Raw genomic sequence first — 16,184 nt, forward strand, 5'->3', positions numbered from 1 at the left:
GGATTATCCAACGCATTTTTTTAGTCAATGTTTTCAATATATCGTGATATTTTGGTGCTAAATTCGTAAATACAGTAATTACAGTAGAGTCTCAATTATCCAAGACTCACTTATCCTACGTTCTGGATTATCCAAAGCATTTTTGTAGTCAATGTTTTCAATCCATCATGATATTTTGGTGCTAAATTCGTAAATACAGTAATTACTACATAGCATTACTGCGTATTGAACTACTTTTTCTGTCAAATTTGTTGTTAAACATGATGTTTTGGTGCTTAATTTGTAAAATCATAACCTAATTTGATGTTTAATAGGCTCTTCCTTAATCCCTCCTTATTATCCAACATATTCGCTTATCCAACGTTCTGCCGGCCCGTTTATGTTGGATAAGTGAGACTCTACTGTATATATATAGAGAGAGAAGTGCAATTAATTTTGTGCATGAAAACAATGATTTGCATCCTTTATTCATTTATTATTGACTTCTGTAATATTTGCATATGCATAATGAAATGACCCAAATTCTAATACAAAAATGTATTTGTATGTTCTGCTATAGATACCTTATTATAGACAAATAGCCTGGAATTAATATTATATTGCAATTAATTTTGTGCATGAAAACAATGATTTGCATCCTTTATTTATTTATCATTGACTTTTGTAAAATTTGCATATGCATAATGAGATACACCCAAATTCTAACACAAAAATGCATTTGTATGCTCTACTGTAAATACCTTATTATAGACAAATAGCCTGGAAATCATATTTTGTATATATACAGTATTGCAATTAAGTTCATGCATGAAAACAATGATTTGCATGCTTTATTTATTTATTATTGACTTTTGTAATATTTACATATGCATAATGGGATGTCTTGGAGGTGATACCCAAGGCTGTCTCTCTGTGTGTGTGTATATATTTGTGTGTATAAGTTTAATACAGTTTAGCTCCACTTTCACCTCTCTGAAAAGTTTCCAATCATCCTGTTCCAAATTAGCTTTAGAAAGTTTCGATTGGGAGCCTGAAGTGTAACGAAGCGACTCGAATCCCCTTTTCTCTACAGCCAGGGTGGCATTGCGCATGCTCACAACTCCAAATGGGGAACCTGGAGTCGTTTAGAAAGCCACTCTCTTTTCCCTCAGTGCGCATGCTCATTTGCTTTTCCTCACCGGAAGTATAGAGGTGGCGCTCAACTCGCTTTTCCTCTATGGCGTTGGCGCTTTGTCGTGTGCTTTCTGCGCCTGCGCAAGGAAAAAATTTTCCTGACGTAAAGAAAAGACATCGCTTCGAAGATCAGGCTGATGGGAGTTGTAGTCCTATAGCAGGTGAGGAATAAAATGAGGCTAGCCCAGGCCTGGGCCAACTTGGGCCCTCCGGGTGTTTTGGACTACAACTCCCACAATTCCTAACCGCCTACCGGCGGTTAGGAATTGTGGGAGTTGTAGTCCAAAACACCCGGAAGGCCCAAGTTGGCCCAGGCCTGGGCTAGGCCTTCCCTCTATTTGAACACTATCCTCCTCTTGATGTAGCCTAGGATCGTATTAGCCTTTTCTGCCGCCGCCTCACGCTCTCTGCCTTCCTCCGCAGTGTCCGCCCCAATGCCCTCTTGGGCCGAAGCGGTGCTGGGCCTGCTCTCCAACCTCCTGCTCTGTGCCGCCTGCCTGGGCTCGGCTGTGGGGACCTTCCAGGTGAGAAAGACAGGTAGATTGATAGGTAGGTAGGTAGATAGATAGATAGGAAACAGGAGTTCATTTCTACTAAACTCTTAAGACTGAATTGAATTGATAGATTGATGGATTGAACTTGATGGACTGTATAGTTTGGTGGATTGTATTGTTTGATGGACTGAATCTGATTGACATATTGACTGATGAGTTGAACTTGATGAATTGTATTGTTTGATAGACTGAATTTGATTGACAGATTGACTTATGGATTGAACTTGATGGATTGAATTGTTTGATGGACTGAACTTGATCGACAGATTGACTGACGGACTGTACTTGGTGGATTGTATTGTTTGATGGATTGTGTTGTTGGATGGACTGAATTTGACTGACAGATTGACTGATGGGTGGAACTTGATGGATTGAATTATTTCATGGATTGTATTGTTTGATGGACTGAATTTGATTGATAGATTGACTGATGGATTGAACTTGATGAATTGTATTGTTTGATAGACTGAACTTGATTGATGGATTGAACTTGATGGATTGTATTGTTTGATGGATTGTGTTGTTGGATGGACTGAACTTGATTGACAGATTGACTGATGAATTTAACTTGATGGATTAAATTATTTGATGGATTGTATTGTTTGATGGACTGAATTTGATTGATAGATTGACTGATGGATTGAAGTTGATGAACTGTATTTTTTGATGGATTGTATTATTTGATGGATTGAATTTGATTGACAGATTGATGGACTTAACTTGCTTGACAGATTGACTAATGGGTTGAACTTAATGGATTGTATTGTTTGATGGATTGAATTGTTTGATGGACTGAATTTGATTGACAGGTTGACTGATGGACTGAGCTTGATCGACAGATTGACTAATGTATTGAACTTGATGGATTGAATTTAATAGATTTTATTATTTGATGGATCTAATTTGATTGATGGATTGACTGATGGACTGAATTTGATTGACAGATTGACTGATGAATTGAACTTAATGGGTTGTATTGTTTGATGGGTTGTATTATTTGATGGACTGAATTTGATTGACAGATTGATGGATTGAACTTGATGGATTGTATTTTTTTGATGGACTGAATTGGTCTTATTATTGTTGTTATTATTATTATTATCCTAGCATCCCCTTCCTCAACTTCTGAGCACTCAGAATCTGACCAGGCTGTTGCACTCTGGCAATGGAACACCTTTTCACCCAGCAGGACACACAAGACCAATAGTTTATTGAAGCAAGCAGGCAAAAGGGGGGAAAGGCAATTCCAAAAATGGTCAGGAGGATGGCAAATACAAATACAAAAATACAAAAGTAGTAATAATCCAAAAAGGACAGAGTGCATAAAGTCAGTAGTGCCAAAATCCACAGCATTTCTGCAAACATAAATCCATAAACAAGGCCATAGGAACTTTTCCAAGGTAAACCCTTCAGGGAAACATAGGCATAAACTTAAACAGGAAACTTGAGGATACTGGAAGCATGAACTTGAGACCAGAGACATCCATCCTTTGGCAACATTGTCTCCTCAGAGAAGCGTAAAGCCAACACCACTTAATTTAAGTCCGACCAAATAGCCATGAGATCATGCCAAACGCACCTGGACTTCAATGTCTTCTCGCTGATTCTTTCAGACTGTCTAATTAGTCTATTTTTCACTCCCCCCATTCTCAAACCTAAGCTGGTTCCTCAGGAAAACTCCCCATCGGCTGAAGGCCGTTTCCCAAAAGAACTGGTTTCACTATCCCTGGTTGCTTGGGAATGATCACGGGAATGCAGAACATCATCTCTCCTAGCACTGACGGATTCATCACTTTGAAACCCAGTCAGAGAAATCCTCAGCCATTTGCTGAGCTACAACAAAATCCATCAAAATCCCCAATCAGAACCCATCACATTCTACCTGTTTATCTGATGCTTGCCTTTCCTTGACTGTGGTGGTTCAGTCTGATGATGAAGGGGGATTTGGGGTTTTGCAGGCTGGCCAAAGCAATGCTGAAGAGAGGAATCTCGAAGGCTCTGATGCTGGAAATGTTGATTTGTCTGATACTGGAAATGTTGATTTGTCTGATACTGGAAATGGGGAATTGTCAGTGAGGCCGCAAGCCAGGAGTAAAATTGAAACTAATGATAAAGGTGACCTTTCCCAGGAATTCGAACATCAACAAGTTCCAGGTGTTTCAGGCAGTGACTCAGAGGAGTCGTCCTTAGATAGAGATACAAGGTTAAGATTAAAGGTTTGCCCCAGACACTCCCTTAGAATAACTGGCAAATGCATGGGAATTCGAGGGCAGAGAAATGTCTTTCTGGCTTGTAAACAAGGGTAAATACAGGAGAAACAGAGGGAGATTTCAGACGTAGCAACGTTGATTCTTGGATGCACATCTCCTGCCTTGTCTTAGTTCATGGAAAAGGATTCCTGTTCATGTTCATGCCTGGGAACTGTGTTTTGGACTTTAATCTGAAGCTCACAGTGCTCTGCTTTCAGGACTAAGTTTTTATATCAAAGACTTGGATTTATATTCTGCATATTGGTTTTACTATTGGATTACATTGCTTTTATTGACTGCCATTGCATTTGGAAGATTGCTTTTTATTCAGACTTTGCTATCTTTTATCAATAAACAGTTTAAACCTAGCCCGCTGTGCTGGAGTGTGTGTTAAGAGCAAGGTGAACCAGTGCTGAGGTCCAACAGACTGCCCTCTTTGTTTTCCAGATCAACCGTGGTGCCTCCGCCGGCTTCCTTCTCCAGGCGCTGGTGCCGCTGCTGGACCTGGCTGCGCTGGTGCTGAGTGTGGACCCCTTGGAGCCCTCCTCGGTGGCCGCAGAGGGGTCCTGGGTGGCCGCGGTGCTGGGCCTTCCTCTGCTGGCCTTCGGCTTCCACTGGCTGCACGGCGACTCCTCGGCGGCCAACGCCATCCTGGGCGGAGCGCTCCTTCTGGCCGCGGCCCGGGGACGCTTCTCCGAGGAAGGACAGGCCTTGGCTGGACACTCCGCCACCGCTGTCACCGCCATCACCATCCTCATCATTTCGGTCTTCACCGGGAACGCTTATGGGATGGCCGGCAGCCTGCTGGTTGGCCTCGCCGGGCTCTTGGAAGGAACTCTGTGGACGATTTGGCAAAAGAAGGATGCTCTTCGCATCATCATGGCCGTCGCCAACCTGGCCTTGCGGAAGGCTCTCCAGACGCAGCAGCAGGAACTGGAGCAGGGCTACGGGGGCCTTTTTGCTTCTGCGTTGGACTGAGGACTGCGTCTCCTGCGTATCCCAAAGGCCATCTAGTCCAACCCCTTTCTGCCATGCAGGAAAAGCACAACCCAAGCTCTCCAGACAGGTGGCCAACTAGCATCACCTTAGCCTCCACCATTTTTTTGTGGCGGCAAAGAAAGCCAATGGGATTTTGGCCTGCATCAATAGCAGTCTAATGCCTACATCCATGGAAGTCATTCTCCCCTCTATTCTGCCTTGGTCAGATCACACCTAGAATAATACTGTGTCCAATTCTGGGCACCGCAGTTGAAGGGAGATGTTGAATCTAGGCTGGAAAGTGTCCAGAGGATGGTGATTCAAAGGATCAAGGGTCTGGAGAATAAGCCCTATGAGGGGCGGCTTAAAGAAATGGGCATGTTAATAATAATACTAACAACAACAACAACTTTATACCCTGACTCCATCTCCCCAAAGGGACTCGGGGTGGCTAACATGGGTCCAAGCCCAGGTAATAATTATATAATAATAATAATAACTTTATTTTTATATCCTGCTCCCATCTCCCCCAGGGGGACTCGGGGCGGCTCACATGGGGAACAAGCCCAGGCAATAATAATAATAATAATAATAATAATAATAATAATAATAATAATAATAATATTTTTATATCCTGCTCCCATCTCCCCCAGGGGGACTCAGGGCGGCTCACATGGGGAACAAGCCCAGGCAATAATAATAATAATAATAATAATAATAATAATAATAATAATAATAATAATTGTATATCCTGCTCCCATCTCCCCCAGGGGGACTCGGAGCAGCTCACATGGGGAACAAACCCAGTATCACATACAATAAACAGTCATAAATTAAAACCAATATAAACAATAAAACCATATAAACAGCATAAAACAACATATCAGGACATATGAGTGCAAGATATATAGAGGCAAAAATTATACAGACTCCAGGTAAGGTTCAGAATAAAATATAGGGCGATCAGGAAGACAAGAAGTCTTATTTAAAGATAAACTCAATAAGGAAGGAACATCAATAAAATCACAATACAACAAGATCAAATACATACATAACACAAAACAAAATAAAACACATTTATCTGCAATAACATAATCAAATAATAAAATGATAGGAATGACATAAAGGAACATAATTTTAAAAACAGAACAAGGATTAGATGAGTGCCAAAAGTGCAAGAGGTGTAAGTTGTAAACCTGAAGGGCAAGGTAGATGGGTAAAGAGCTGCATTTCATAGGAGACTTGGAGGTGAGATGAAGAATGAAATTATTTCCAACAAATGGAGCAGAATAAGGGAGCGTCAGTCATCATGATTGACACTGAGGAGGACCTGTCATGCGGATGAATTGCTCAATATTCGAAGGCACACTGAAAAAGCCAAGTTTTTGAATTTCTGCTGCCCTGGAGACTAGGACACAATGGAACAATGGGTTCAAACGACAAGAAAGAAAGGAGATTCCACCTGAACATTAGGAAGAACTTCCTCACTGTGAGAGATAGCTGTTCAGCAGTGGAACTCTCTGCCGCAGAGTGTGGTGGAGGCTCTTTCTTTGGAGGCTTTGAAGCAGAGGCTGGATGGCCATCTGTCAGGGGTGCTTTGAATGAGATTTTCCTGCTTCTTGGCAGAATGGGGTTGGACTGGATGGCCTGTGAGGTCTCTTCCAACTCTAGGATTCTACGACCAAACTCCTAGGCAGCAACGTATTCCACTGCCCAACAATAATAGCATTTGGAAGTTCCTTCTAATTCAGGTGTGGACAAACATGGGATTCTGTGAGTAAGAGTCTGCAAGGATAGCTGTTCCCATGCATCTAAACCAGGCATGGGCAAACTTCAGCCCTCCAGGTGTGTGGGACTTTCATTTCTGCAATTCCTAACAGCATATTATTTGTATATTTTATTTTTTTTGTTATTAAACTATTGTAGCGTACATTTCTCCCCGTTGAAGTCCATTCTGTTAGTTTTGGCCCAACTCTCCACTCTGTGAAGGTCCCTTTGGATCCTGATTCTGCCTCTGAGATATTTGCTGTCTCTCCTAATTTAGGTGCCAGGATGATGACGATTATTATTATTATTATTATTATTACTAGCTGTGGCCGGCCACGCGTTGCTGTGGCGAAGTCTGGTGGTATGGGAAATAAAGTATTGAGGAATTGGTGGTAGTTAAGGTAAAGGGTAAAGGTTTTACCTTACATTAAGTCCATTATAAATGGGTTATATAGCTGTGTGGAAGGGCCTTGAGTCTACACTGCCATATAATTCAGTGCAAATCAGATAATCTGTGGAAGAGGCCTAAGTGAGGCCTAACTCAGCCTGTCCCCTGGGCTGAGTGGGTTGCTAGGAGACCAAGTGGGCAGAGATTAGTCCTCTAACTGGCAGCAATTGGATAAAAACAATTATTCCTCTCCCTCTAATTAGGACTTTACTTTTCTTTTTGTTGTATCAACCTAGAGGCGTGGATGATGGGTTGTGTTGTCAAATTTCGAGGTTGGGGGGCCTGTAGTTTTGTTGTTTTGTTGGTCGCCGTGATGCCATCACTCATTTATATATATAGATTATACTAGCTTGGGGACCTGGTGGTGACCGGGTCATTTGAGAAAGGCATTGTTTGCCTGTGTTCCAAGTGTAGTCTCGATCCAATGTCAGCTGGGTTCAGTGGCTGCGGGTGAACTACAACTCCCATATGCAAGTTCCATCGTCCATGGTCCATCCCTGTCCAAACGGCACCAGGATGTAGAGTGCATCATCGGGGCTCTATGTGCCAAGTTTGTTTTTGATCAGTCATTCGTGGGGGTCACAGTGCTCTCAGGAAGTGTGTAAAGTCCCCTGTTGGGTGAGAAGGGCGGGATATAAATATTGTAATAAATAATAAATTGTAAAGATACTGCAAGTCCCATCACCCTTGGTCCAAAGTCTTCCAAACTGCACAAGGATGTAGAGTGGGGCATGTGGGCTCTGTGTACGAAATTTGGTACTGATTTGTCACTGGTGGGAGTCGCAGTGCTCTCTGGAAATGAGTGAAGGCATTGCAAGTCCCATCGTCCATGGCCCAATCTCCTCCAAACCGCACCAGGGTGTAGATATAAATATAGATAGATATTGATATATATTTATTTACACCCTGCTTTATTTCCCCCGAACGGGACTGAAAGCGGCTTCACATAAAAGCATCAGCATAACTATTTAAAATATCCCAATATACAGTAGAGTCTCACTTATCCAACATAAACGGGCCGGCAGAACGTTGGATAAGCGAATATGTTGGATAATAAGGAGAGATTAAGGAAAAGCCTATTAAACATCAAATAAGATTATGATTTTACAAATTAATGACTGTATTTACGAATTTAGCACCAAAATATCACGATGTATTGAAAACATTGACTACAAAAATGCGTTGGATAATCCAGAATGTTGGATAAGTGAGTGTTGGATAAGTGAGACTCTACTGTACCAGCATTTCTCAACCTGGGGGTTGGGACCCCTGGGGGGGGTCACAGTGGGATCACCAAAGACCATCAGAAAAGACATATTTCTGACTGTCTTTGGAACCCCTTATCACCAAAAAACCTAATTTGCCCAATTCTATCATTGATGGGGTTCAAGGGGTGGTTTGATTGCAGGTGAATTATAATTAAATGCAACTACTACTCCCAAATGTCAAGGTCTATTTTCCCCAAACTCCACCAATGTTCAAATTTGGGCTTATTCAGTATTGGTGTCAAGTTTGGTCCAGATCCATCATGGTTTGGAGTCCACTGTGCTCTCTGGATGTTGGTGAACTACAACTCTCAAACTCAAGGTCCATGCCCACTAAACCCTTCCAGTATTTCCTGTTGGTCACAGGAGTTCTGTGTGCCAAGATTGGTTCATTTCCATCATTGGTGGAGTTCAGAATGCTCTGATTGCAGGTGAACTATAAATCCCAGCAACTACAACTCCCAAATGTCAAGGTCTATTGTCCCCAAACTCCACCAGTGTTCACATTTGGGACTATTGAGTATTCGTGCCAAGTTGGGTCCAGATCCATCATTGTTTGAGTCCACAGCGCTCTCTGGACATAGGTGAACTACAACTCACAAACTCAAGGTCAAGGTCAATGATTGCAGGTGAACTATAAATCCCAGCACTCCCAAATGTCAAGGTCTATTTCCCCCAAACTCCACCAGTGTTCACATTTGTGCCTATTGACTATCCATGCCAAGTTGGGTCCAAATCCATCATGGTTTGGAGTCCACAGCGCTCTCTGGACATAGGTGAACTACAACTCACAAACTCAAGGTCAAGGTCAATGATTGCAGGTGAACTATAAATCCCAGCACTCCCAAATGTCAAGGTCTATTGTCCCCAAACCACCAGTGTTCACATTTGTGCCTATTGACTATCCATGCCAAGTTGGGTCCAAATCCATCATGGTTTGGAGTCCACAGCGCTCTCTGGACATAGGTGAACTACAACTCACAAACTCAAGGTCAAGGTCAATGATTGCAGGTGAACTATAAATCCCAGCACTCCCAAATGTCAAGGTCTATTTCCCCCAAACTCCACCAGTGTTCACATTTGTGCCTATTGACTATCCATGCCAAGTTGGGTCCAAATCCATCATGGTTTGGAGTCCACAGCGCTCTCTGGACATAGGTGAACTACAACTCACAAACTCAAGGTCAAGGTCAATGATTGTAGGTGAACTATAAATCCCAGCACTCCCAAATGTCAAGGTCTATTTCCCCCAAACTCCACCAGTGTTCACATTTGTGCCTATTGACTATCCATGCCAAGTTGGGTCCAAATCCATCATGGTTTGGAGTCCACAGCGCTCTCTGGACATAGGTGAACTACAATTCCCAAACTCAAGGTCAATGCCCAGTAAACTCTTCCAGTATTTCCTGTTGGTCATGGGGGTTCTGTGTGCCAAGATTGGTTCATTTCCATTATTGGTGGGGTTCAGAATGCTCTTTGTTTGTAGGTGAACTATAAATCCCAGCAACTAAAACTCGCAAATGACAAAACCAACCCCGATGGTTAGTCCTAATCTGCCTTTAAAATAAGTGCCAGCCTTGTTTCGGGCCTCTCTTTCGGACCCTTGAGGATTGAAATTTGAGAGCAAAACAAAGAGCCAGGCTCTAAAGTACACTCAAGGGCCCTTGGGATTCCTGAGCGGAGGAGAACGGACACGAGAAGCTGAACCAGTCATGCAAGCCAGCCATGTGTTGTAGATAGATACCACTATGTAACATTATGATTATTTGTCCCTGGGTTATCAATGCCATTTCCTAATTGGTTCTGTGATCATAAAAAACATGGGCAAAGTTTATCAAACTACACAAACTTTGTTTCATCCTGCAGCACATTTTGCTTTAGTTTTTCAATGAATGTCTTATTGCAGTGACGGCCAACCTATGACACGCGTGTCAGCACTGACACGCCTAGCCATTTTTGCTGACACGCTGCTGCATGCAGATTGATTGGATGACTATGTCTTTTGTGGCCAAATTTGGTGTGATTTGGTCCCGGGGTTTTGTTGTTTACTCCATGGGAATTATGCACATTACATTTATTGATATATATATATATATATATATATATATATATATATATATATATATATATACTAGCTGTGCCCGGCCACGCGTTGCTGTGGCAAAGTGGTGGTGGTATTGGTTAAAAATTGTTGTGTAGTTTTTATTTGTCGTTATTTGTATTTTTTTAAAATTAATTTTATTGTAAGTTATATTTTTATTTATTATATTTTATTATTTTCTTGTATTATTTTTAATTTTCTGTTATAGTATTTTATTGTATTAATTTTTTAGTGTTTTTAATTATTTTTAGTGTTTTTAATTATTTTTTATTGGGTTGCTAGGAGACCAAGTTGGAGGAGCTTAGCCTTCTAACTGGCAGCAATTGGATAAAAGCAATTATTCCTCTCTCTCTAATTAGGACTTTATTTTTCTTTTCTTTTTGTTGTATCAACCTGGAGGCGTGGATGAGGGGTTGTGTCGTCAAATTTCGAGGTTGGGGAGCCTGTAGTTTTGTTGTTTTGTGGGTCGCCGTGATGCCATCACTCTTTTATATATATAGATATATATATATACACACACACATACTAGCTGTGCCCGCCCGGCCACGCGTTGCTGTGGCGAAGTATGGTGGTATGGGAAATAAAGGAATTGGTGGTAATTAAGGTAAAGGGTAAAGGTTTTACCTTACATTAAGTCCATTATAGATGGGTAATATAGCTGTGTGGAAGGGCCTTGAGTCTACACTGCCATATAATCCAGTTCAAATCAGATAATCTGTATTATATAGGCAGTGTGGAAGAGGCCTAAGTGAGGCCTAACTCTGCCTGTCCCCTGGGCTGAGTGGGTTCCTAGGAGACCAAGTGGGCGGAGCTTAGCCTTCTGACTGGCAGCAATGGGATAAAAACAATTATTCCTCTCCCTCTAATTAGGACTTTATTTTTCTTTTCTTTTTGTTGTATGAACGTAGAGGCATGGATGAGGGGTTGTGCTGCCAAGTTTAGTGTTTCTGGGATGTGTAGTTTTGTTGTTTTGTGCTAAGCTGAAATTTCATTACCCTTTTATATATATATACAGTAGAGTCTCACTTATCCAACACTCGCTTATCCAACGTTCTGGATTATCCAACGCATTTCTGTAGTCAATGCTTTCAATATATCGTGATATTTTGGTGTTAAATTCATAAATCCAGTAATTTCTACATAGAATTACTGTGTATTGAACTACTTTTTCTTCCAAATTTGTTGTCTAACATGATGTTTTGGTCCTTAATTTGTGAAATCATAACTTAATTTGATGTTTAATAGGCTTATCCTTAATCCCTCCTTATTATCCAACATATTCGCTTATCCAACATTCTGCCGGCCCGTTTATGTTGGATAAGTGAGACTCTACTGTATGTAGAGTGTGTGTGTGTGTGTGTGTGTGTGTGTGTGTGTGTGTATATATATATATATATATATATATATATATAAAATACAATTTCTATTAGTATTCTATTATTATTATTCTATTATTATTGTAGTATATTATCATATTATTACTATTATATTATTACTAGCTGTGCCCGGCCACGCGTTGCTGTGGCAAAGTGGTGGTGGTATTGGTTAAAAATTGTTGTGTAACTTTTATTTGACGTTATTTGCAATTTTTTATTAATTTTATTGTAAGTTATATTTTTATTTATTATATTTTATTATTTTCTTGTATTATTTTTAGTTATTTTCTGTTATTATAGTATTTTATTGTATTAATTTTTAGTGTTTTTTATTATTTTTTATTGGGTTGCTAGGAGACCAAATTGGAGGAGCTTAGCCTTCTAACTGGCAGCAATTGGATAAAAACAATTATTCCTCTCCCTCTAATTAGGACTTTATTTTTCTTTTCTTTTTGTTGTATCAACCTAGAGGCGTGGATGATGGGTTGTATTGTCAAATTTCGAGGTTGGGGGGCCTGTAGTTTTGTTGTTTTGTCCACTGCCCTGATGCCATCACTCTTTTATATATATAGATTATTATTATTATATTCATTGCTCATGACTACATTGAAACTAGAATAGAGAGAAATCAGCGTGGAAACTGCAAGAGGTACCATAGATTGTTGTACATGGAAATAAGGGTAGAAAATAGTTTTTCATTTATTATACAGTTATAGAATACAGTTATATATTACAATTATATATTTTTGTTATTTAAACTATACATATTGCGAAATTATGGGGTTTTTTTTTCTCAAAGTGACACACCACCCAAGTCATGCTGGGTTTTTTGGTGAATTTTGACACACCAAGAGCAAAAGGTTGCCCATCACTGTCTTATTGAGTCTCAAACAACTCAAATGATTTTATTTTACTGCTGTTTGTGTTTAATTCTGTTTTAATTTTTGTATATTTGTATATTTTGAATGGTTATGCCAGGGGTCCCCAAACTAAGGCCCGGGGGCCGGATGCGGCCCTCTAAGGCCATTGACCTGGCCCCCGCTCTCAGTTTTAGACTTAGGCTTGCCCAAAGTCTGAAAATAACAAAGGCACACAATGACAACAATCCTACTTGATTATCTCAATGGCCAGAAGCAGGCCCACACTTCCCACTGAAATCTTGATAAGTTTACAGTATGTTGGTTAAAATTATTTTTATTTTTTAAATATTGTATTGTTCTTTCATTTATCAATATTGTAAATGAAATATTGTAAATGAATGATATGGTAATAATATAATATATTGTGTATACATATAATATTAATAGTGATATTATAATGTAATACAATATAATATTTATTAATTTATTACAGTATTTCTACCCCCGCCCTTCTCACCCAATAGGAGACTCAGGACGGCTAATAATAATAACAATACAATATAATAATATTGTACAATATAATAATATTAATTATATATTATATATTAAATGTAATATTACTAATAATATTATGGTATAATGGTATAGTACAATATAGTAACATATAATGCTAATATTGTGCTATGCTAATACTGTAATATAATATATTGTATGTACAATATATTATTAGCATAGCACAATATGCTATGTGGGGTATAAATGTAGTAAATAAATAAATAAGTAATTGTTGCTGGGTTTTTTTTTGTTGGTTTTTTTTGGGGTTTTTTGCACTACAAATAAGACGTGTGCAGTGAGCATAGGAATTTGTTCATTTTTTTTTTTTCAAATGATAATTCGGCCCCTCAACAATCTGAGGGACCATGAATCGGCCCTCCACTTAAAAAGTTTGGGTTATGCTAATGCTTTTATATTAAGCTGCTTTGAGAAAAAGCGGGGTATTATCTATCTATCTATCTATCTATCTATCTATCTATCTATCTATCTATCTATCTATCTATGTAAATAATAAAAGTCAGTGTTTGTATGTGTGTATGTGGCATCTTTCTGATTGGCTGCCACTTTCACAGGCCACTGTGACCGCCACGAATGACAGACCTGGTCCAAACTTGGCACACATCACCCCCATGATGCACTTTTCATCCTGGTGCCGTTTGGGGGGCAATGGGCCACAGATGATGGGATTTGCAGTACTTTCAATTGCTTCGCTTCCCACAGACCACTGCGATGCCCACCAGTGAGGGAACTGGACCAAACTTGGCACACAGAACCCCCATGACCCCCTTGACATCCTGGTGCTGTTTGGAGGAAGATGGATCATGGATGATGGGATTTGCAGTACCTTCACTCACTTCCTGGGACCACTGCAAATGCCAGGAATGACACAACTGGACCAAACTTGGCACACAGAACCCCCATGACCCCCTTGACATCCTGGTGCTGTTTGGAGGAAGATGGATCATGGATGATGGGATTTGCAGTACCTTCACTCACTTCCTGGGACCACTGCAAATGCCAGGAATGACACAACTGGCCCAAACTTGGCACACAGAACCCCCATGACCCCCTTTACATCCTGGTGCTGTTTGGAGGAAGATGGATCATGGATGATGGGATTTGCAGTGCCTTCACTCACTTCCTGGGACCACTGCAAATGCCAGGAATGACACAACTGGCCCAAACTTGGCACACAGAACCCCCATGACCCCCTTTACATCCTGGTGCTGTTTGGAGGAAGATGGATCATGGATGATGGGATTTGCAGTACCTTCACTCACTTCCTGGGACCACTGCAAATGCCAGGAATGACACAACTGGACCAAACTTGGCACACAGAACCCCCATGACCCCCTTTACATCCTGGTGCTGTTTGGAGGAAGATGGATCATGGATGATGGGATTTGCAGTACCTTCACTCACTTCCTGGGACCACTGCAAATGCCAGGAATGACACAACTGGCCCAAACTTGGCACACAGAACCCCCATGACCCCCTTTACATCCTGGTGCTGTTTGGAGGAAGATGGATCATGGATGATGGGATTTGCAGTGCCTTCACTCACTTCCTGGGACCACTGCAAATGCCAGGAATGACACAACTGGCCCAAACTTGGCACACAGAACCCCCATGACCCCCTTTACATCCTGGTGCTGTTTGGAGGAAGATGGATCATGGATGATGGGATTTGCAGTGCCTTCACTCACTTCCTGGGACCACTGCAAATGCCAGGAATGACACAACTGGACCAAACTTGGCACACAGAACCCCCATGACCCCCTTTACATCCTGGTGCTGTTTGGAGGAAGATGGATCATGGATGATGGGATTTGCAGTGCCTTCACTCACTTCCTGGGACCACTGCAAATGCCAGGAATGACACAACTGGACCAAACTTGGCACACAGAACCCCCATGACCCCCTTTACATCCTGGTGCTGTTTGGAGGAAGATGGATCATGGATGATGGGATTTGCAGTACCTTCACTCACTTCCTGGGACCACTGCAAATGCCAGGAATGACACAACTGGACCAAACTTGGCACACAGAACCCCCATGACCCCCTTTACATCCTGGTGCTGTTTGGAGGAAGATGGATCATGGATGATGGGATTTGCAGTGCCTTCACTCACTTCCTGGGACCACTGCAAATGCCAGGAATGACACAACTGGACCAAACTTGGCACACAGAACCCCCATGACCCCCTTTACATCCTGGTGCTGTTTGGAGGAAGATGGATCATGGATGATGGGATTTGCAGTGCCTTCACTCACTTCCTGGGACCACTGCAAATGCCAGGAATGACACAACTGGCCCAAACTTGGCACACAGAACCCCCATGACCCCCTTTACATCCTGGTGCTGTTTGGAGGAAGATGGATCATGGATGATGGGATTTGCAGTGCCTTCACTCACTTCCTGGGACCACTGCAAATGCCAGGAATGACACAACTGGCCCAAACTTGGCACACAGAACCCCCATGACCCCCTTTACATCCTGGTGCTGTTTGGAGGAAGATGGATCATGGATGATGGGATTTGCAGTACCTTCACTCACTTCCTGGGACCACTGCAAATGCCAGGAATGACACAACTGGACCAAACTTGGCACACAGAACCCCCATGACCCCCTTTACATCCTGGTGCTGTTTGGAGGAAGATGGATCATGGATGATGGGATTTGCAGTGCCTTCACTCACTTCCTGGGACCACTGCAAATGCCAGGAATGACACAACTGGCCCAAACTTGGCACACAGAACCCCCATGACCCCCTTTACATCCTGGTGCTGTTTGGAGGAAGATGGATCATGGATGATGGGATTTGCAGTACCTTCACTCACTTCCTGGGACCACTGC

At 41.5% G+C, this 16,184-nt stretch overlaps 2 protein-coding genes across 2 annotated transcripts in view; both read left to right on the forward strand.

Moving 5' to 3' along the window:
- Nucleotides 1-1,174: 1,174 nt before the first annotated feature.
- Nucleotides 1,175-6,884, forward strand: tmem276 (transmembrane protein 276). The gene is made up of 3 exons (XM_008123435.2): nucleotides 1,175-1,334; nucleotides 1,597-1,697; nucleotides 4,424-6,884. Exons 1-3 carry the CDS (start codon nucleotides 1,217-1,219, stop codon nucleotides 4,952-4,954), a joined length of 750 nt encoding a protein of 249 aa, XP_008121642.1. The 5' UTR covers nucleotides 1,175-1,216; the 3' UTR covers nucleotides 4,955-6,884.
- Nucleotides 6,885-7,018: 134 nt separating this feature from the next.
- The window catches only part of LOC103282879 (ras-related protein Rab-19), a 31,203-nt gene continuing 22,037 nt past the window's right edge, over nucleotides 7,019-16,184 (forward strand). The window contains exon 1 of the mRNA XM_062979912.1: nucleotides 7,019-16,184. This exon is cut by the window's right edge and continues 889 nt beyond it. The gene's annotated coding sequence lies outside the window, so the exon portion shown is untranslated.

This window comes from Anolis carolinensis, chromosome 4 (assembly GCF_035594765.1).
Source record: "Anolis carolinensis isolate JA03-04 chromosome 4, rAnoCar3.1.pri, whole genome shotgun sequence".
Classification (NCBI taxonomy): Eukaryota; Metazoa; Chordata; class Lepidosauria; order Squamata; family Dactyloidae; genus Anolis; species Anolis carolinensis.